The sequence below is a fragment of the Aspergillus tubingensis genome, assembly GCF_013340325.1.
Source record: "Aspergillus tubingensis WU-2223L DNA, scaffold_9, whole genome shotgun sequence".
Taxonomy (NCBI): Eukaryota; Fungi; Ascomycota; class Eurotiomycetes; order Eurotiales; family Aspergillaceae; genus Aspergillus; species Aspergillus tubingensis.
In genome coordinates, this window is record NW_023336283.1 from 262,452 (window position 1) to 282,007 (window position 19,556).

Consider the following 19,556-nt stretch of genomic DNA (forward strand, 5'->3'; position numbering starts at 1 on the left):
TTTGCGCGCACATGTCAGCTTCATTATTAGCTAAAGCAGCAACTAAAGTGGGACTCCTCTAACATCGACCGACACTTGACTTGGAGCGCTACCTGCCGAAGTCCGGTCCGAATCATAACCCGCCTCTTCGTTTGCAGCATCAAAATCTCTTGTGTCATCAGCGGGAGACGGATGTTGTCTATCACTGTCTGACGTATCTGATACCACGACCCGAGCTGGATAAACCACCACCTCTTTGTCTCCTTTGCCATCGTCATCGCCCTTTTTCACTACCAATGGGAAGAGGACTAAGCGAACAACGGCCTGTTCAGTTTGTGCCTGTTCATCTGATGCATACACGCCACTCTCATCATGCATTAACGAGGCATTGAAGAAGATCTGACTTGTCAAGTTGCCTTGACTGTCATACTCTGGCTGAAGAGGGGGTAGCATAATGTAGTCTGCCAACTGCGTACGCATTTCAACAGAGAGTTGCACAGCAAGGCGTAATACCTCGTCGAGCTCCTCGCGCAGTCGAGGCTTATATGGACTCCTTTCCGATAGTATAGACATCAGTGTATCGATAATAGTAATTGAAATAGCTTGAATATCACGTTCTTGCTGCTGCTTCAACTCAGTATCCTGGGATAATAAAGTCAACGTCGTGGCCCGCCAGCGATGGACTGCTTCTTGTGGCAGAGTCTGCCCTAATTCTTTCTCTAGCCGCTTGATTCCTGAGCGTATTGGCCGTTCCAAGCCGAACAGATATCGCGTAAATATGAATTCCCAGATCAAAGTCATCGTAACGGACATGAATATATTTCGCCGGTGAATAGGGTCAGCAAGAAGCGCATCAACGTCAGATCCGTTCAGTATGGCATCGCGGAATCGACCACGATTATTTGCGGGATGCGGGTTACCGAGTGAGCGACATAACACATCACTAAAGGGTTCCAAAAAGTCGGAAACCCAGTCGAAACACAACCGAAAGAGCATGTCCACTGAATCGTGAAAATGGTTTCCCTTATAAAGGACAAGAGGGGTACTCGGCAATTCACCTGCGGCAGTAATATCCTGTGGGAGACTGAATTGGCTAGGAACCATCTGAGAAAATGAAAAGAATCCAGCAGCTACTGCTCCGGCGTTTATGGCAGCTTCAGCCTTCTGAGCTCTGGGGAGCGGAGTTGCATCGAGATCAATATATCGTGACAGATCGTGTGACAGGAGCCTTTCCTCGGCCCCTGATGATGACAGGAGGTCCGGGGTTGTAGACTCATCATCAGAATCTGTAGGTCCTGTGAGTGATAATGATGGAAGATTATGCGATGCAGAATCCTGGTGTTCATCCTCTCCATCTGTGGAGGGTTCGCTATCAGATGGGGCTGGCAGTGGCGGTCGAACGGCCGAAGAGTCATCATCATCAGAATCTGTAGGTACAGTGAGTGACAATGATGGAAGATGATGGGATTGAGAGTCTCGGCCTTCTTCTTCTTCGTCCACAGGCAGATCGTTATCAAGGCTTGCTGGCGATGGTGGCGTTTGAAAGGGTGCCGTTGCAGGATGTTCGTTCTCGATGCTAGCTAAAAACACGCCCATCATATTCTTGCTACCACTCGGATCTTCCAAAAGACAGTGAATCTTGTCTTCTGTCAATTGGTTCTTTTCTGTTGGCTCCTCGTCGTATTCCTTGATAGGCAGATAGTCCAGAAGACTCCCTGGCTCAGATGACTCAATAGATCCTGATCCCACACTCCCAGTATCTTCCGATATTCCTGTATCTTCCGATTTTGCTGTATCAAAATACGGATGATCTTCATAATAGCCTCCATATGAGTCCCCATTAGACTCAGAGTCTCCTGGCGCCCATGGTAAGGATCTGAGCGAGAATGAATGCAGGTGCTCGGCAACATGGTTCAAAACGGCATCGGCATCCAGGTCTGTCGGCCCACAGAGCGGACATGATCCAATTGTGAATGGTGTTTTCCGGCGCCAGGCTGAGACCAACATCTGTATGTGCTGGGGTTTGATGCCCGCTGAGTGCGTTTGATCTAAGTGTTCAGTAAATGCCGATTCTTCGTGAAACGTTGGTCGCTCGCTCGAGTCATTGCAGGCGAGGCAAACCCAATGGGGAAAGCCGCCATGGTCTGTGAACATGTGCGACAGCCAGAGATCCTTGGTATGGTAATTTCTTTCGGGGCGAGGACAATCTTCGAGAATACATGTGTAGGGAAGAATATCTCTGGAGAGATGTTTTCTGGATGGCGATATGATTAGCATTCATCCTGATGCTCATGGAATCAATACATACTTCCACTGACTCCCTCTGCTCATGGAAGCTGGCAATGTCTGGCAACAGCACGGACATTGGAAGACATTTTGATCGGGTCTCAGTTGGGGAGGCTTGGGATACGTCACACGAGAGCTGATTGCAGATATGATAGTAGTCGCTGGTTGGGCACTATCTCGGGTCGGAAACGGGACTGGATCTTGTACTTCGGTTGCAGTCGTTGTGCTATACACTGTGGGAAGTTTAGGCTCGTCCGTTGACCTTGCGATGGGATTGAGAATGAGTGGCTGTGGCGTTTTTCGAGAAGTGGGTATTGACTTTGCTGGGGCGGGTTCCCTGTCGGACAGCTTGATTGCGTGACGCTGAGCATACAAGAATCGGTTTCTCCGCTTCAGGTTTGCCTCAAGGAGTCGTCGCTGGATAACAGTCAAAGACCGCGGCTCAGACACTATAGTGCCATCTATGGACGAGACTAATAACACTCCGTGCGAAGAAGTCTCTGCCTGTAGAGTTCCATTATATCTGGGTCTTGACAGTAACAGCAGCTGCAGATGGTTTCTCAAAGCCTTGACCTGCGGATGGCCGGGGTCGAAAGAAGAATCGGCCTTTTGAAATCGTGCATTGATGCCAGCCTTGCGAATGGAAGTCATGATTCGACTCAATTGGCCTATAATGGATTTCACATCCTGCATGGCTTGATCCAACCCATCGCCGTGCCCGTCTGCTCCTAGTAAGAAGTCACCCCTGATCCTTTCTGCTCAAAGGGATGTTTTGGCTATACCTGTCTCAACGCACCCCTCTATAAAGGCTTGCAGCATTCCTAATAGATTTACCACGAAAACCTTTGCGTCCGGATTCGAGGTCAGCCTAGAATCAAGAGATGCCTTTCCGACTTTCAAGGCCCCGGCTCCATTTGCCCACAGCTTCAAGTCGGCTAAACAATTCTCTGCCCATTCTTGGAGAGCAGGAACAGCAGCCGAGTCTCGAAGGACCTGGCAACAGGCCAGGGTGGCCTCATAGATGGAAGTCTGGTCTGCCATAACTTGGGGACTTTAAATGGGGGCTTTTCGACCAACACCACTGATGGCTCTGCTTTCTCCATTCGGGCTTAGCTCAACACGTGCTGGCTAATTACCCCGCACCCGCTGACTGTTTCAACAAAACATCCTCGCTCTTATGTCGCACAAATACAGCTCTATCATGCCTCATGGACGAGGACGATGTATTGGACTTGGGCTGTGATGTTCTGCAGTCGGTCATCGACCAAGTCATTCTCATAGGGAAACAGACGCGTAATAACGCTTACGCCACGTTGGGATGTGAGCTGTTTGTTCTATCTCAGCAGATCCCAGCTATCAGCGAGACAACCCTTGCGCGACAAAGATTGTTGAAGATATTCAAGATTATAGCTAAAGCGTGCTCAGTGGGTCTTCCCACACTCGAAAACCTGACGTTGTGCACTAACCCACCACTCAGAAGTCGCGGAATGAAGCCGATCGCTTTCAGGCTCTGGGCAGAATCCGCAGTTATAAATTTTTTACGAGCAATATTGAACAGACTGTGATCAGAGAGACACAGGAAAGCCTGACACATTTTGTCCGACACAGCCCAGAATACAATGCTCTCTTGCGACTAATTTCCGACTGTTCCACGGTGGACGAGACGGAGCCGCTATATACGGAGGAATACCAGGACGATAACGATATCGGATACTCAGGGTACCTGAACCAAGTCCTCTACACTCAGTTACAGACCTACGCCAAATGTGGCTGCCGCACTGTTCACTTGGAGTCGACTCGACTGCGACTGAGTACTGACAATCAAATCTGTGACGATGATGTTTCCTTTGAGCTCGCCTTCAAGGCCAGCCCTTTCCCACCTACGAACTCTCCATCATTTGTGCAGTGGAAGGCGTCGATTGTGAAAGTCCCAAGGTGAGACAAAAGGCTCGGTTGGCAGTAAACACAACTAACGGCCGAGACCGAGTTGCGCAGACAGACTGATATCCAGAAGAGCAAGAAGAAGGTTGGGTTTGCATCCCCATATCGTGATTTAGTATCGCCGAAACGCAATAGCTCGCTCTTATCCCAGAGATTGAGACCGCTAGAGCGGGGGGAATTCTGCAAGTTGATCGACAATCGCATTGGCTGGCCCGTTCAGTTTTGTATTCAATCAAACGTGCTGCAAGTGATCGAACCACCTGATCCTAAGCCCAGCCGTCGCATTTGCCCCTTTGAAGGACTTTCACTAGGGAAATGGCTTGGACAAATACCTCATCTCTCGAATAAGAGAAAGTCTCACCTAGCCTACACCGTTGCCAAGTCCGTCTGGCAGTATTACAATTCACCGTGGATGATGGTGCCCTGGAATCACGAGAGCATTCAACTGCTAATTGAAGAAACTGGCCTGGCAGATCAGGGAAGACCACATCCATATCTGACAGCAAACATGGCCCGAGCGGTGGTTACTTCTACGGATTGCTATAATGCCGATAATCTCATGCACCAATACCCATACATTCTAGCATTAGGGGTTCTTCTTATCGAGATTGCCATCAAGCAGCCCTTGACAAGTGAAGAATGCCCTCATCCCTTCTGTGAAACTGTGGTTAACGACTACTATACATGGGCGTGGACAACGGCACACAGAAGCAATTGGAAGGACACGGTGCATTATATGTACGATGAGGCTGTTAATAACTGTCTCAACCCTGAGCTATTTGGTGGCGTCTCGATACAACAGTACGGAGATATGCAGCAGGTACTGGCCCGACAGAACGTTTTATACGAGAAGATTGTTTTGCCATTGAAGAGATTGTCTGAAGTCTATCAAGATGACAGGGGTATTCAGAGCGCTCCTACCGCGAAAATGCTGGGGACAGTCGCTCACCATGTCATTTCAAAGACTTTCATTGCCTCACAATTCCCCCATCAAGCAAATTTTACGGTCGCAATATTCTGTGCTTTGCCGCTAGAGGTTAATGCTGTCAGTGCTCTGTTTGATGAAAGATTTGAAGACTTCAGCCTGTATCGAAATTCACCGGGAGACTCGAACACGTACACACTCGGTCGAATGGGTCGCCATAACACCGCATTGGTACATCTTCCGGGAATGGGAAAAAGTGCTGCGTCTCAAGCATCCTCTTCAATACGGTCAACCTATCCGAACATAAAGCTCGCCCTGGTGGTCGGAATCTGTGGTGGGGTTCCATATGGAAAGGAGAGCAAGGAGATCCTCCTCGGAGATGTGATAGTCAGTGATGGGATTATCCAGCATGATTTCGGGCGAAGGATTCCTGGGGCATTTCTGCCTAAAGCGTCGGTTGCCGATGGGTTGGGGCGGCCCAACGTCACTATAAGAGGTTTCCTTTCGAAGATAAAGACAATCATGGTACAACAGCGTGTTTCGAACAAAGTGAAGGAATATATGGGAGTTATAACTCAGACGCTTGGCAATGACACTGCTCGATATCCAGGAGTGGAACAAGACGAACTCTACGAGCCAAGCTATCAGCATAAACACCGTAGCAGCACCAGCTGCATCAGATGCGCAGACTCGACCAACACTACGGTCTGCGGCGAGGTGTTTGATCTACCATGTCATGAATTGGGATGCGGGAAAGAATACCTTGTCAAACGGAAGCGTCTTCAGGCTGCACTTACACAGGGGCATACTCCGGCAATCCACCTAGGTCTCATTGCATCGGGGGATACTGTCATGAAGTCTGGACAAGACAGAGACCTCATCGCCATGCGTGAAAATGTGATAGCGTTTGAAATGGAGGGTGCAGGGGTCTGGGATAGTCTGCCTTGTCTAGTGGTGAAGGGTGTTTGTGACTATGCCGACAGCCATAAGAATAAAGTATGGCAACCGTATGCTGCAGCGACAGGAGCGGCCTGCATGAAAGCTTTACTCGACGAGTGGACATTTTGATTTAGTCAAAGCATGTATTATAAACCACCAAGCCTACATAAATGATTGCTGTACTCAGATCATAACAGCCTTTCACTCTCTGGTGTTCGGGATATAGTACTAGTATTGGAGACCAATGATCTAGCTGGGAAAACCGGAGGATCTGATCAAGGAGGCTCTTATGCATACTTCCGCAAAAGCAAGTATTGATGCAGACTATTGGTTTCCTGCGGCCGTTCGGGGCTTATCTGCGGGAATTAGTGCTAGGCAGCTACGCCGGGCTACCCACGGACCCCGGTGCAACTTGACTCCTCACTCTCTGCATCTTCGTTCATCTCACTTCCTCCCACATCCCATCTCTCATTGCCTTTAACCCAGAGCCAAGCAGACTCCAGCGCAATGGTCCTCCGCCAGGAAAGCAATCCGCTCACTGCAGAATTCGACGCTCTCGTCGACAAATTGCTTGGAGAATGGCACATTCCAGGCCTGACCGTATCGGTAGTGCACGGTTCCAGCACCTACGCAAAGGTACCACCACCGTCCAAATTGCCATTGACCTAAGAACTACACTAACAATGAACTGAGGCCTACGGTTACGCCTCCTTTCCCTCCACACCCATGACCACCACCTCTCTCTTCACAACCTGCAGCACAACCAAAGCCTTCACCGCCGCCGCAATGTCTTTAGCGATCGACGATAGCCAGTCCACTCCGCACCCAATCTCCTGGTCTACGCCCGTCTCTTCCATCATCCGTGACGACTTTGTTCTTTCTACTCCTTCTGCTACCACTAACACTACAATTGAAGACATCTTATCGCATCGGAGTGGGCTCCCAGGCCACTTCTTTTCCATCAACCTCGCCCGTCCGAATGAGACTTTGCGCACCGAGGTCCGCAGGCTTCGATGGCTACCACTGGCCTTTCCGCCACGAACCACTTTCAACTACAACAATCATATGTTCATGGCTGCCACATATTTGTTGGAATACATAAACGGGGAGAGCCTCGGAACGACACTGAAAAGAAGAATCTGGGACCCACTCGACATGAACGATACATACTTCTCCACTGCCGAAGTGCAAAAGCACCCGAACCTGTCAAAGAGACTAGTCAAGGGCTACACCTGGAACCCGGAAACACACACCTATTACGAAGAGCAATATATCAACTATGCTCCAATCACCGGAACTGGTTCAATGGTTTCTAACGTAATGGATTACGCAAAGTGGCTGCGCGCTATGCTCTACCAGGCACCGCCTATCTCGAAAGAGGGGCACACAGCACTTCGTATACCCAGGGCAGTCATTGCTGAGTCTGATTGGAAAAATATGCTCGCTCCGCCGGGTGCATACCATCTCTATACAATGGGGTGGTTTATAGACTACTACCATGGAGAACAGTTGTACTGGCACACGGGTAGCTGGGTCGGATTTGGGATAATGGTCGGATTTTTGCCTGCAAAGGGCTTTGCATTTGCTATGATGGGAAATACCCAGAACGCGAGGATTGCAGAGTTAGATTTGTTCTTGTACCTCATCGATCAGCTGCTGGGGAAGAGCGGAGCCGAAAGAGAGACCCATGTGAGGAAGCTAGGGGAGAAGCTTAAGGAGATGGAACGGATGTACAACGAAAGTGTCGAAAGTGTGGTAGCACGGTTGTATCCGGACCTGAAAACGAGGTTACCACTTTCGTTGTCGCTGGGAGCATATACAGGGACATATGCGCATCCTGGATATGGGGAGTTTGAGGTGTGTGAGAAGAGCGGCAAGTTGATTGTTGATTTGAGAGACCGTGTGGGGAGCTGCAGTATGCGGTTTGAGCATGTCAGTAAAGAATTCTTCGTCGTCAAGTACTATAATCCTGAGGCCGAGGCTGTGGGACCAGACTATACGAAGGCCGAGTTTTATGTTGACGAGCAGGGAGTAGCGAAGAGCTTGGGATTAGATCTGGAGTCCGTTTTGGGGGAAAAGATCTGGTTTCAAAGGATGGAGTGAGCTGTGATAATCATAGCTACTAGCAACAGTGCAGGCCATTTCCAGATACAAGATATCGGGCAAGTATTAGGGTTGAACATCAATGACCATCCAACTAGGACTCAAACATTTCCCAAAGCAGTAAATGATAACGATAATATGTTCTTCCAATTTATAATATTCCAAGCAGGACTCTTCATACACACATAAATCGTCGATGCCAATCATAACAAAGTGGACGACCCAAAGCCGATTTCATATCCATCCATTAATCACACCGATACACACTCACCATCCATCCAACCCACTCCTATCCCACACACCCAGAACAAAGTCCACCTAGTACCCCCTCCACCTCCCAACATGCACCCCACCCCTCTTCGCCAACTCCCTATCAAACTCACTCTCCCCACCGGTGGCATTAACAATCCTATTCAACATCGTTCTCAAATCATCAAAGGTGATATTCTCCTTCGCACGAGTCCACCCTAAATCCAGCGGAAGACGTTCATTCTCTGCAATACATTAGCCAACCATGAACTCTCCACCACTACTTCAACCCAACGAAGGGTCTAACTCACCAAAAAGATACTCCACCCTCGACCGATTCACCAACCCATTCTCCTTATCCCCAAGAACAATAATATACGCCGCCGTCTCCCCATAACTGAACGACGCACCCAGCTCGGACATGGTATAATTCGGATTCGTAGCCATAGAGGTATTCACACGTGCTTGGCGAGACAGAGCAGCCTGCTTCACGTCGATGATAGGGGAGGTCCAGTATGAGCGGGTTTCGTCGAAGATGGTTTGATTGAAGTCGTGGTTGTCGCCGAAGTAGGCGTCTTGGCGGCTATACCATAATACATACTGGGTTAGATGGATGGAGTGGTGGGATTGGGGAGGGACATACCTCAAGCTGGCGTCATGCTCGAGGATATCATGACGGCTTAGATCATTCAAGGAGAAGGTAGTAGCGTTGGGGGTTGGGTTGGTGGTTACTGCTTCTTGGTGGAGGAATGCGGAGAGTTCTGCGTCGATGCCGAGGGCGTTGTAGAGGGCGTTGATTGTGTGTTGCTCGGTGATGTTTTTGCCGTTGTGCGGGAGGTAGCCGTGGTTGGCGAGGGTGTTGAGCATTGGGCAGGGGGCGCGTACTTTCGGTTCTGTTAGTTGTTTGATTATGTGGGTAGGCTAAATAGGGTGCTTACCATCGTTAGGGCCAGGAGGGGACCATGGTAGTGGATGCGGTGCTGCTCCTTGTGATGGGAATGCTTGCGTTTGGGTAAGACCTGCCGCGAGAAATAGTAGGGTTGCTGTCTTCATGATGGCGGTAGTTGTAATAGAGAGCTAAATTTGTTATTCTGGGACTGTATTCAGGATGAGGGGTCGATAGATTTTATATTCGGATGTAGGCCTAGAGCTCAGCCATCTACATTACAAATGCCGGAATATTACTTGCCAGCGTCATCTGGAAGGAATTACGCCCGCGTTTATTTTTATAAATGTGGAGTAGCAGTTGTAGCCAGTCATGCGTGAAAATGGAGCAAGTTTCAGATGGCTCCGATCTGGTTGAGGGCACGCTAACAGCCCTGAATAGGCTGGGCAAGTTGCCAGCCCTTTTGGACTGGTTGTATACGAGCACAGCGGTGGCACCGTTGGCAGTCACCATGTATGTGATGCATCAAGTGTACGATGATTGGCTACACTGGCAGCTTTGGAATGCTCCGCGCAGCAAAACCCGCTGTACCCGTGGACAGCGATTTAGGACGCCTGATGCCAAGAGCTTGCTGTGATGTAATCACTCGTCCAAAGCAGTGCTGCAGCATACTTGGTGGCTGTCAACACCACAATAGCGGGGTTGCATTCCTACATACCTGCATGTCTAAAATTGTAACAATCTGCTGCCTAAATAACGTCCCGTGGGAACATGAAAGCCTGCGTAGGATTCAGGCGGTCATATTCTGTTTTGATATTAGTGACAGCTGATAGGAGGATGATGCGGTGTTTGGATCTTGGCATTTTGGCAAACAAGAGTTGGAACGAGCTCCACTGCTAAGGCATCAGGATAATGTGATTGATCGGAGGCCTATTCTATTCGCGACGGGTAAGGGTATGAATCCTACGGGAGGCATAAGCCGCCCCGTGCCAAGGGATCTGCAGCCGAGCCCCAGGCGCGGTCTGCATTGGGTTTAGTGGCATCTTAACGGATACGATCGGCTCAATTAGGAAAGGGACTTGCTGTTTCGGGGCGGTGATTACGGATACGTCGAGAGTAGCAAAATTGACTGTCGAAGTGTGTATGGGATATATCTTCATACTGGAGGGGTAATATCTACCACTTTTTAAGAATGTGAGCTGTGACTGAATGTCAGCAGCTGTACCACAATTACCTTCAAGGTAATCAAGCCAAAAGTAGCTCCGTATAAATAACGGGTGATGGCAAAGCGTCCAGTCGGAAATTAATTGCTTCTTTCAACAACTTTTTGACAGTATTCGCCACTACTGCATCAATCTCTCTTCTAGCCCTAGGAAGTAACTCAATTCGGACCTCTCAATTACTCTAATACCTTCCTCTCCTACAACCATGAGTGTATCAGGCCATGGAAGCTGAACAATTCTAATAGGGCAGCGAAACTTGCAATGCATGTGGATGGTATCTTTATATATACGGTCATATGTTCTCACTCGCAGCAACCTCAACGATAGTATTCCTCCTTGGTACCTCTATATCCGGCCATGTTGTCCGAATGGTCACGGTGTCTTTTCTCCCTTCGTGGTGTTGTGTTTGTTACTGATCCCAATTTATCTCATCCGAAGTCTTTGTTGATAATTCGGTGCCCATGGTCAGTGAACACACGTTAGCCCTGGAGGACCTTGAGGAGAAAGTCAGGGAATAAGTTGGAGCTGATGGGAAGGACATAATTGAGCGAGAGAAGGGTATGGGGTTGACGATAGTCACTGCTTGGGTTGCGGTTTGGGGGATACATTCAAGGTAAACTATTACTATGATGGCTCTGCACTAGGATGACTGTGTCTTCTTGGTTGCACAATCATCCAGGCCAAAGATGGTCTCCATCGGCCATTGTAGCCACCGACGATCCTCCCTACCCAAGCATTCCTCAATGCCCCCGATGATATGTTCAGCCCACCCTCGAGCAAACCACACCTCATCATGGATCTTCATAATCACCAGGAAATAAGCCAGCAGTACCAATGCCACTGGCTCTCTCCTCTGGAAATCACTCAGTCCAGGATCAAAGCAACAGATCCAGTCATAAACCATCATCGCCAGCCTGCCAATCGTACATCCTGCATCGTGTCCTTCCCCGCACATCTCACTGAACATCCGCTCCAACATAGCGATCGCATTAACATAACAGTGCTTCATCGTCCAGCCATTCACCTCGCCCTGCTTTTCGCTTTGAAGAATCACCCACTGTCTCAACCTCTCTAGCGTTCTCTGGTATTCAATTCCGGACGCCTTGCCTCCCCCACAAATTTGCGATGAACAACAGTTCTCTACTCGAGACTTGAGATCCTTCGATATCCCACAAAGCGTCCTCACACCTCTCACCAAAGAAGGCCACTCCGCCATGTTTTCATGATGATCACCAATGGTGAAGAACAAATATTCCCCCGGTCGGGGACCCCGCGCCATAGGCAAAAAACATAGAATCGTAGCGCCCACCCACGCAGGACGGATGTTTCCGGGGTTTATATCCCCGACGAGGGATGCGATCCCACGTAACCCTACAGAAAGATGCATATCTGCTCTATCCACGAGCCAGGACTCATTTCCCTTTGGATCAGGAAGTGTGCCGTGGGAGGTATTTCTGGCTCTGTGTAGACCAGCTAGCGCGAGGATGAGATGCAGAATGAAGGGATGCGTGATTGCCAATTTAGGGGCTTCATCACGCCAGAAGTGGAGACTGCCGTCATCCTCGGCGAGAGTGTAACAGGTTGAGGTAAGATAGTGGTGGTGGAGGGTGAAGTCCTGGAGATCAAATGTTGTAGGAGTGGAACTGGGCTTGGACGAGAGTAGAGAGGCAGATAGGGAAGTGGATGATGATGGAGGAGGGGATTGAGTGCCAGTTAAACTCAAGGTCATCGAACTGGAAATAGAGTCGGGACTTGGGCGTTTCAATGTGCCCTGATACTCCGATGGGACAAAGATCCAGTTGGAAAGACGCTCCGACCTTCCCGATAATTCAGATTGAACGGGTCTTGCAGATGGCGGTGGTCGGCTTGGGTCCGTTGAGAGAGAGTAATCGCAAATGACAGAGTGGTTCATGCAATTGGAACATTGTGGCCACAATTCATCACACTGAATCAGTCGTTAGCATAAAATCACTCACTAGAATGGAGAATCCGGGATCGGAAGGCCGCGGAAAAACCTTAATGTGTCGTCGTTTGCAGGTGCTGCAGCCTAATCGCGACTTCTGGTGCGACCGACGCGAGTGCTTGCGCTGGGTCAGCTTGCTTATTGTCATTGATGCTGGATCGCTCTTTGTCATTGTTGTTGAGCTGAACATGGTGCTGGTTGGGATTGGAGGATATATCGATGAAAGCACCTTAGGCAGCTCTAAGGGCTGCTCCAGCCCGGTGGCTGTGCCAAGGAATCAATCTTGGCTCGTCTGATGGCCCACACCTTGGTCCTGAGCAACATATTGGGACCATTCTCGAAGCTGGATGCTTTATATGGTGGCTAGGATATAGCTAATTATGGTAATTCTAGCGCTTGCAATATCTGCAAGACTTCTTTCTGATATCCAGCCATCTTATATTCAGATCGATCAACGGCTTTCGGGAGCCCGCGGAGTGTAAATCGACCTGATCCGCACCAATCAGCGCACTGAATTACTTCGCATACCCGAGATACTAGATTCCAGCTTAGCGACGACTTGGTTCAGGCACACTACCAGTTCTTGTGCTGCCCAGCATATCGTTCAGGAAGGACGTAGGTGGGTGAATGTAGGAACCTGCTATCGTAAGCTAGTTCAACTCATTGCTGGGAGCACTGTTCCGTGACCGGCGATTAAAACGGCAAACCACATAATCTGAATACAATACACATGGGCCTGCAAAGCTGAAGCGGTGACATTACACAAAGAATTGAGACAGTCTTGTGGCCTTACCAATCCTTGTGCTCTTTTACTTGCTCTGGAGCTATAATATACCATTGTTTCACAACTTGAGGGTAATGGGTGAGCCCTGACAGTATCCCCCACAAGCTTTATGTACATCACATCAGCCAATTTTCTGGGGAGAGTACATCACCATTGGATTATACTACTCCTAGAGGATCAAATGGATAATGGCAAGTGCCAATAAGTTCCAGGGAATTCAGAGTACTGCAACTGCCTGGTATACCGGTGCATAGAAGTACGTTGACGGAGGATGTGCGATATGAAATCGGGCTCGCTTCCAAGAAGCTTAGCTGCAGTGCTGAGGGGGTAGCGTAGAAAGTCCTGTCAAATGAGCTTACCTTTCCCATTTTGTCCCAGTTGGTCAGAGATTGGGCCAACATCTCTGCTGCTGCCCTTACAGGACAGTGAGGCGTGGAAATTATTGCAGAAAATGGTCGGCCTGGATGAACCGAAGGAGTGAGTACGCCAATTGCACAGGCACGCGAAGATGAATGCTCAGCGAAAGTGCGTCGGTCAACCCATTCAGATTATTTCATTGAATGGGATACTCATGGGCCCCTCTGGTACCGGTAAAACTACGTTTGCCACCCTATATGGCCGAATATTAAGCGACTTGGGATTGCTACCTAGAGGCGGTAGTAAGCACTACACAAGCCACAGCCACTGACCTTATGAAGAAAGTAAAATATGTGCTCATCTATGGCAATGATTTAGTAATCCAGAAAACCGGGTCCGGGCTCATCGGTAAGGATATCGGAGAGACGGAGGAACGGGTTCGAAACGCCTTTCATGAAGCCGAAGGGAATGTCCTGATCATCGACGATGCCTATGCCCTGTGGGGTGAAGGGAAGAACCTGAATCCGTTCCACAAAGCGGCTATTGACACCTTGGTAAAGTGTGTCTCGGAAAATCGGACATCATATCAGTGTATTTTGCTCGTTGGTTATGAGTACGAACTGAGACAGATGTTTCGACATGTCAATTCCGGTCTGTCCAGCAAATTTCCACTGAAATCTTCATTTCGGTTCAAAGAACATTCCTCAGCGCAACTGGACCAGATTATGAATGTTCGCATGAAAGAGGCTCGGGTTTCTTGCTTTCCTGAGGCAAGCGAGGTAGCAATTGAGATGATACGACACGCCATGGTATCCCCCTGCTTTGCCAACGCTCGTCACGTTGAGCAGATTGTAGAAAATGCACTGTTATCTTGCCAAAGACGCTATTTGTCGACTCCAGTGCGGATCCAACAATTTTGACTGCGGAAGACTTCTCCAAAGACTGGAACCGGGTTCTCGATGTGGAAGAGAAATAACGAAAGCTATGCTCCAATGCAATAGGCTGCGACTTTATTGTTGAACAGCTATTAGATGACATACGAATCGCCAAAAGAACTAGCGTAGGGAATCTCGACTTCAGAGAACGTACCCCGTTCAATTATATTTTCCGAGGAGCACCAGGTATGCAATCTGCATCATGAAGACCACGTCAGGTGCTAATGCCCTATAGGTACCGGTAAAGCTTCGACTGCACGGCGAATGGGCGAGATATTCTATCACATGGGTATTCTCGCTACGCCTAAAGTAGTAGAATGCTCGATCACCGATCTTGCTGGAGAATATCTAGGCCACACAAGGCCTAGTGACCTTGACCTCTTTGACCGGGCCTTGGGGAAGATCATACTCATAGACAAAGCTCATCTCCTCGTTGAGAACTATCCATTCTCGAAAGAAGTAGTGGCAGAGATAGTGGGCGCTATGACAAACGCACGGTTTGAGCATAACATGTTCATCATTCTGGCTGGGTATGGCCATGGAATATATTTATTGCTGGCGTCTAATCCAGGTCTACAAAGTCGTTTCAAACGCGTCATGACATTTGACAGTTTGATCGGGGAGCAGGTAACAGACTGCTTATTCAGACACTCAACGGTAAAAGTCTCTTGGACACGTCGCTGATCGGGGTGTTGGATTATGAAGTACACCAAGGACTATGCGATCTCTTCACGTCGTTGTAGGAGAGGTGCTGCATTTCCACCATCAATATGGCCTAAACATTATTGCTGCCTTCACTCAAGCAGTCCGCATTCAGGGCAGTATTCTCGGCGGTTACTACACCAGCATTCTCATCTATCGCGGATTTTTTCATCCCTCAACAGCTTTCCAGGCCCCTTCGGCTGTAGTATCACCAGTCTATCTCTCCCAGTAATTCTCCGACACAGCGATGCATTTCGGCGGGTGCAGAGCCTACATCAGCAGTACGGTCCGTTTGTTCGTCCTCGTCCCAACTACCTGTCTATCGCACACTCCAAGGCTGTAAATGTAATATATGGACCGGGGTCCCGGTGTACTAAAGCAGATTGATACGACATTAGCTATCCTATGGTGTCGCTACAGACTATGCGTGACAAGAAATCCCACGAAGAGCGACGCCGCGTTTGGAGTGCCGCATTCGGGGATAAGGCAGTTCGCGGCTACGAAGAGCGATTGCGTCGCTACCTAAACGACCTGGTGGATTACTTCAGCTCGCAGGCTGCAGTTGGTAAGCCTGTCAATATCACCAAATGGTTTGAGCTATATAGCTACGACTTCATGGGTGACCTCACCTTCGGAGAGTCGTTCGGCATGCTCGAGGCACAGGAGGACCACTGGGCTATACACTTACTCAAACAGGCAATGATTCCTCTCGGTCTTTACTTGCCCACATGGTTCTTCCGCATTGTTACCTCGATTCCAGGGCTGTCGCGGGCTTGGCAGCGGTTGTTTGACTTTTGTGGCGAGAGGATGATGGAGCGAATCAAGGTTTGCTCCCCACAAATATGTCAGCTTCCAGCTTCATCTCACTCTGACAAGGCGTAGGCTCCAGCGGAAATTCCTGACATTGCTTCGGTTCTTGTCGTGCCGATCAAGGGCCAGCAGCCCTCACGGGAGCAATGGGAACTATTATGAGGAGACGCACAGTTGGTTATACTAGCTGGCAGATTAGGAAGCACGATAGGTCTTGTAAATGTTCGAGAGCACTGACAACTTGGCAGTGATACAACAGCTACCATCCTCGCGGCCGCGATGTACCAATTGGTACAGCATCCAGAGCAGGTGCAGTGACTTCGTGATGAAGTTTCCCCGTACATACCAGAGCCGTCGCATGAGGTTTTGCATGACAAGATAGCCAACTTACCGCATCTCAACGCATTCATGAACGAGAATTTGCGGCTCCACCCGCCAGCCGCGGCTTCGTTGCAAAGGAAGACTCCACCAGAAGGAAACACCATCGAGGGGGTCTACATCTCGAGTAACATGACGGTTATGTGCCCGCAGTATGTGCTAGGCCGTGGTAGGTCCGAGCCCTCGTCCACTTATCATACATATGGCTAATTGCTTACTTGCTATAGATGAAGAAGTCTATGAGCGCCCGAAGGAATTCCTTCCCGAGCGCTGGTATCTACACTCAGAGATGGTGAAGCAGAGAGCCGCTTTTGCCCCGTTTTCGCTAGGTTAGGCGAGCCAGATCTCTTCACCCCTAGGGCGACCGATGCTGACCAACACCTCATTAGGCCCGTATGGGTTCATAGGCAAACCCCTGGCTTTGCTGACTCTCCGCAACACTTTGGTACGGCTGGTCACGATGTTTGATTTCGAGTTCGCACCGGGAGAGGATGGGACGGCCTTTGAGGGGAAAGAGAAAGATCGGTTTACAATGGGTTATGGAGATTTGCAGATACTCTTCCGGAAGAGAAGCGAAATAGGATCAAAAGTGAATATGGTGCGCGAATTTGGTCTAGTTGCAGCACTGCACGTACCAATGTATGGACCAATATATGTAATTTAATTTGAGGTGACTCCGCGTAAATGCACCACATATTCTTAAAGAGTGATGATATGGGATCCATCATTATCTACCCATTAGTACAATGCACTCATAATTAAATGAATTACTCCGATCGAGCGCCATATTGGGTGGTGAAGTTACTTGTGCGAAGAAGAGTTTGGAGCCCAGCGGGTATAATCAGCCCAGAATGGGTCTCGCTCGCTGTTAGGATATCGGTGAGCTTGCACTACCAAAATCCCATTAACTACTTAATGGTTCCATTCCGCAGTTTTAGTATTCCTGGATTTAGGTCACGCGGTATGACGCATGAATGTTCCCATCCAGGAACCTGAAGTTAAGGTTTGCCGCCTCCCCTGATAGTCATACAATGATGTAATGAGGCGTTCATCCCTGGAATAACAAGCAGCAGAGGAAGAGATGAAAGAAACGATAAACTAACATAGATATGGATTATTGAGAACAAATTCAACCGGCAGAGCTTTTGTTTAAGGGGTGCTGTGAGAGCGATCACCGTTAGATGCTTATCGATTTCGCATCTTGTTTACACTATAGTTTTACCAAACCGCGGAGATGTAACCCTTAAATTGACCGCTATAAGGCTAGAGGAAGTAAAGTCAAAACACGATTAGTACTTCAGCCACCATTTTAATACAATATGTAGGATATTGTAGCCGAGGGGTTATCGCTGCCCCGAAGACATATCATGTACCACTACTATCCTAGCACACGTAATATAAAGATCATATTTCCAGTATCCTTGTGACGCAGGATGTTGTGCTTGTAATGATATATAACTAGCATTATAATTACTGAGCTTGTAACAGCGAAGTCATCCTCCCAGCTTATATCTTGGAAGTGTCAGCTGCCCGGCCCTTGCGTCGATGATGACGGAAGCTTGACATATGTACATCCTTGGCGCATGAGCTTCAAAACATCTCATTTTCCCCAACTCAGACGAAATAATGTCTGCTATCAGAACAAACATTTTATCCATAGACTTCTTATCATCAACGGGGCTGGAATACACATATCCTCCATTGTCGGACGAAAAGACCTGGTAGATCATATATAAAGGGGGACGCTCGCCGGGTTAAAAGTAGTAGAGCCAAGATGCTATCGCGACAAGTCCGAGCAGCACTGCTTTATCCTCATCTTCCTACGTTTGGCATTTCAGGCCTGAGATTGCCGGTTGGAAAACCCTTGTGTCGCGTCGCAATATCGAACTTCAGACGGTCTATGGCCGGACAAGCCCACGTGAAAGAAAGGCTGCCTCGAAGTGAGAAATCCCATGAGCGATTCAGAGAGTTCTCGCTTGCTGGGAAAGTATTTGCAGTGACAGGTGGTGCAAGGGGGTTAGGGTTATCAATGGCCGAGGCATTGGTCGAAGCTGGCGGGCGAGGTGAGATGTTTGTTCTCTTCACTCATAATAGTTGTGCCCCCATGACTCACGTCAACGATACACAGTATACTGTCTTGACCGGCTTCCCCAACCAGAGGAAGAGTTCCACGCAGCAGAGGCGCGCGCAAATCCAGATTTTGGGGGCTCTTTGCACTATAGGCGCATGGACGTAACCGACGACGCAAACACGGAAGCGGTGATGGCCGACATCGCAGCACAAAATAACCGCCTAGATGGTCTCGTTGCAGCTGCGGGGATAAACTATGTTGCTAGTGCGATCGATCATACGCCTAAGAGTGTTGACGACGTGATCCACATCAATTATACGGGCGTCTTCCGCAGCGCCGTTTCAGCCGCGAAAGCCATGCTGAATATGAAGTGCCACGGCTCCATTCTCCTTGTGGCAAGTATGAGCGGCATCATTGCCAACAAGGGCATGGAGTCTGCCGTTTATAATTCCTCCAAGGCGGCAGTTATCCAGCTGACGCGGAGTCTGGCTATGGAGTGGTCTGAGGTCAAGAAAGATGGCACGGGCGGGATTCGTGTGAACTGTCTCTGTCCTGGGCATATTGAGACGCCAATGGCAAAGATGGTTATGGAGAAGGATCCGGATACTCGAGATCTGTGGACGTCTGAGAATATGATGAAGAGGCTAGCGAAGCCGGAGGAGTTTAGGGGAATCACTTTGTTGCTTATGAGCGATGCTTCTAGCTTCATGACTGGTAGTACTGTAGTTGTCGATGGTGGGCATACAGCTTGGTGAAGGCTTGTCTATATAGAAGTGGTTACCTTATACTCTGTTTTAGATCATTGCCATAATTATATTACCTTTCACTAGAAGAAGTGCAGTGCCCTCCCTGCAACACATCACACAATGTATCGGTCGACCCTCGGCGGCGTTTACTGATACCTGACTGACAAAGGGTATTTCTTCTCATTGACTCCAAGGTGGTGCATATGTCTTCTAATTCAGGCCAGCATTGTGGGAAGGTAGTAATCGATGTCAGGTAGTGGCTGGGGCTTCATTAATCCG

General features: G+C 48.9%; 8 protein-coding genes across 8 annotated transcripts; 5 read left to right on the plus strand and 3 right to left on the minus strand.

Moving 5' to 3' along the window:
* Positions 1-42: 42 nt before the first annotated feature.
* On the minus strand, positions 43-3,306 carry AtWU_08170 (peroxidase, 2 family protein; the record flags this gene model as incomplete). Its single annotated transcript, XM_035503278.1, has 3 exons — positions 43-2,233; positions 2,288-2,993; positions 3,048-3,306. The coding sequence occupies 3 exons, from the start codon at positions 3,304-3,306 to the stop codon at positions 43-45; spliced, it is 3,156 nt and encodes a 1,051-aa protein (XP_035359171.1).
* A 167-nt stretch (positions 3,307-3,473) lies between these two features.
* On the plus strand, positions 3,474-6,199 carry AtWU_08171 (5'-methylthioadenosine/S-adenosylhomocysteine nucleosidase family protein; the record flags this gene model as incomplete). Its single annotated transcript, XM_035503279.1, has 3 exons — positions 3,474-3,689; positions 3,743-4,200; positions 4,261-6,199. 3 exons carry the CDS (start codon positions 3,474-3,476, stop codon positions 6,197-6,199), a joined length of 2,613 nt encoding a protein of 870 aa, XP_035359172.1.
* Positions 6,200-6,577: 378 nt separating this feature from the next.
* AtWU_08172 (penicillin-binding protein) lies at positions 6,578-8,173 on the plus strand (the record flags this gene model as incomplete). The annotated part of the gene is made up of 2 exons (XM_035503280.1): positions 6,578-6,706; positions 6,764-8,173. 2 exons carry the CDS (start codon positions 6,578-6,580, stop codon positions 8,171-8,173), a joined length of 1,539 nt encoding a protein of 512 aa, XP_035359173.1.
* A 318-nt stretch (positions 8,174-8,491) lies between these two features.
* AtWU_08173 (peroxidase family protein) lies at positions 8,492-9,475 on the minus strand (the record flags this gene model as incomplete). The annotated part of the gene is made up of 4 exons (XM_035503281.1): positions 8,492-8,667; positions 8,734-9,005; positions 9,066-9,306; positions 9,361-9,475. The coding sequence occupies 4 exons, from the start codon at positions 9,473-9,475 to the stop codon at positions 8,492-8,494; spliced, it is 804 nt and encodes a 267-aa protein (XP_035359174.1).
* Positions 9,476-11,171: 1,696 nt separating this feature from the next.
* On the minus strand, positions 11,172-12,684 carry AtWU_08174 (Zn(II)2Cys6 transcription factor domain-containing protein; the record flags this gene model as incomplete). The annotated part of the gene is made up of 2 exons (XM_035503282.1): positions 11,172-12,476; positions 12,547-12,684. 2 exons carry the CDS (start codon positions 12,682-12,684, stop codon positions 11,172-11,174), a joined length of 1,443 nt encoding a protein of 480 aa, XP_035359175.1.
* Positions 12,685-15,695: 3,011 nt separating this feature from the next.
* On the plus strand, positions 15,696-16,244 carry AtWU_08175 (cytochrome P450; the record flags this gene model as incomplete). The annotated part of the gene is made up of 2 exons (XM_035503283.1): positions 15,696-16,097; positions 16,155-16,244. The coding sequence occupies 2 exons, from the start codon at positions 15,696-15,698 to the stop codon at positions 16,242-16,244; spliced, it is 492 nt and encodes a 163-aa protein (XP_035359176.1).
* A 246-nt stretch (positions 16,245-16,490) lies between these two features.
* Positions 16,491-17,124, plus strand: AtWU_08176 (L-ornithine-N5-monooxygenase; the record flags this gene model as incomplete). Its single annotated transcript, XM_035503284.1, has 3 exons — positions 16,491-16,629; positions 16,688-16,789; positions 16,850-17,124. The coding sequence occupies 3 exons, from the start codon at positions 16,491-16,493 to the stop codon at positions 17,122-17,124; spliced, it is 516 nt and encodes a 171-aa protein (XP_035359177.1).
* Positions 17,125-18,234: 1,110 nt separating this feature from the next.
* AtWU_08177 (NAD(P)-binding protein) lies at positions 18,235-19,286 on the plus strand (the record flags this gene model as incomplete). The annotated part of the gene is made up of 2 exons (XM_035503285.1): positions 18,235-18,523; positions 18,589-19,286. The coding sequence occupies 2 exons, from the start codon at positions 18,235-18,237 to the stop codon at positions 19,284-19,286; spliced, it is 987 nt and encodes a 328-aa protein (XP_035359178.1).
* Positions 19,287-19,556: the final 270 nt, after the last annotated feature.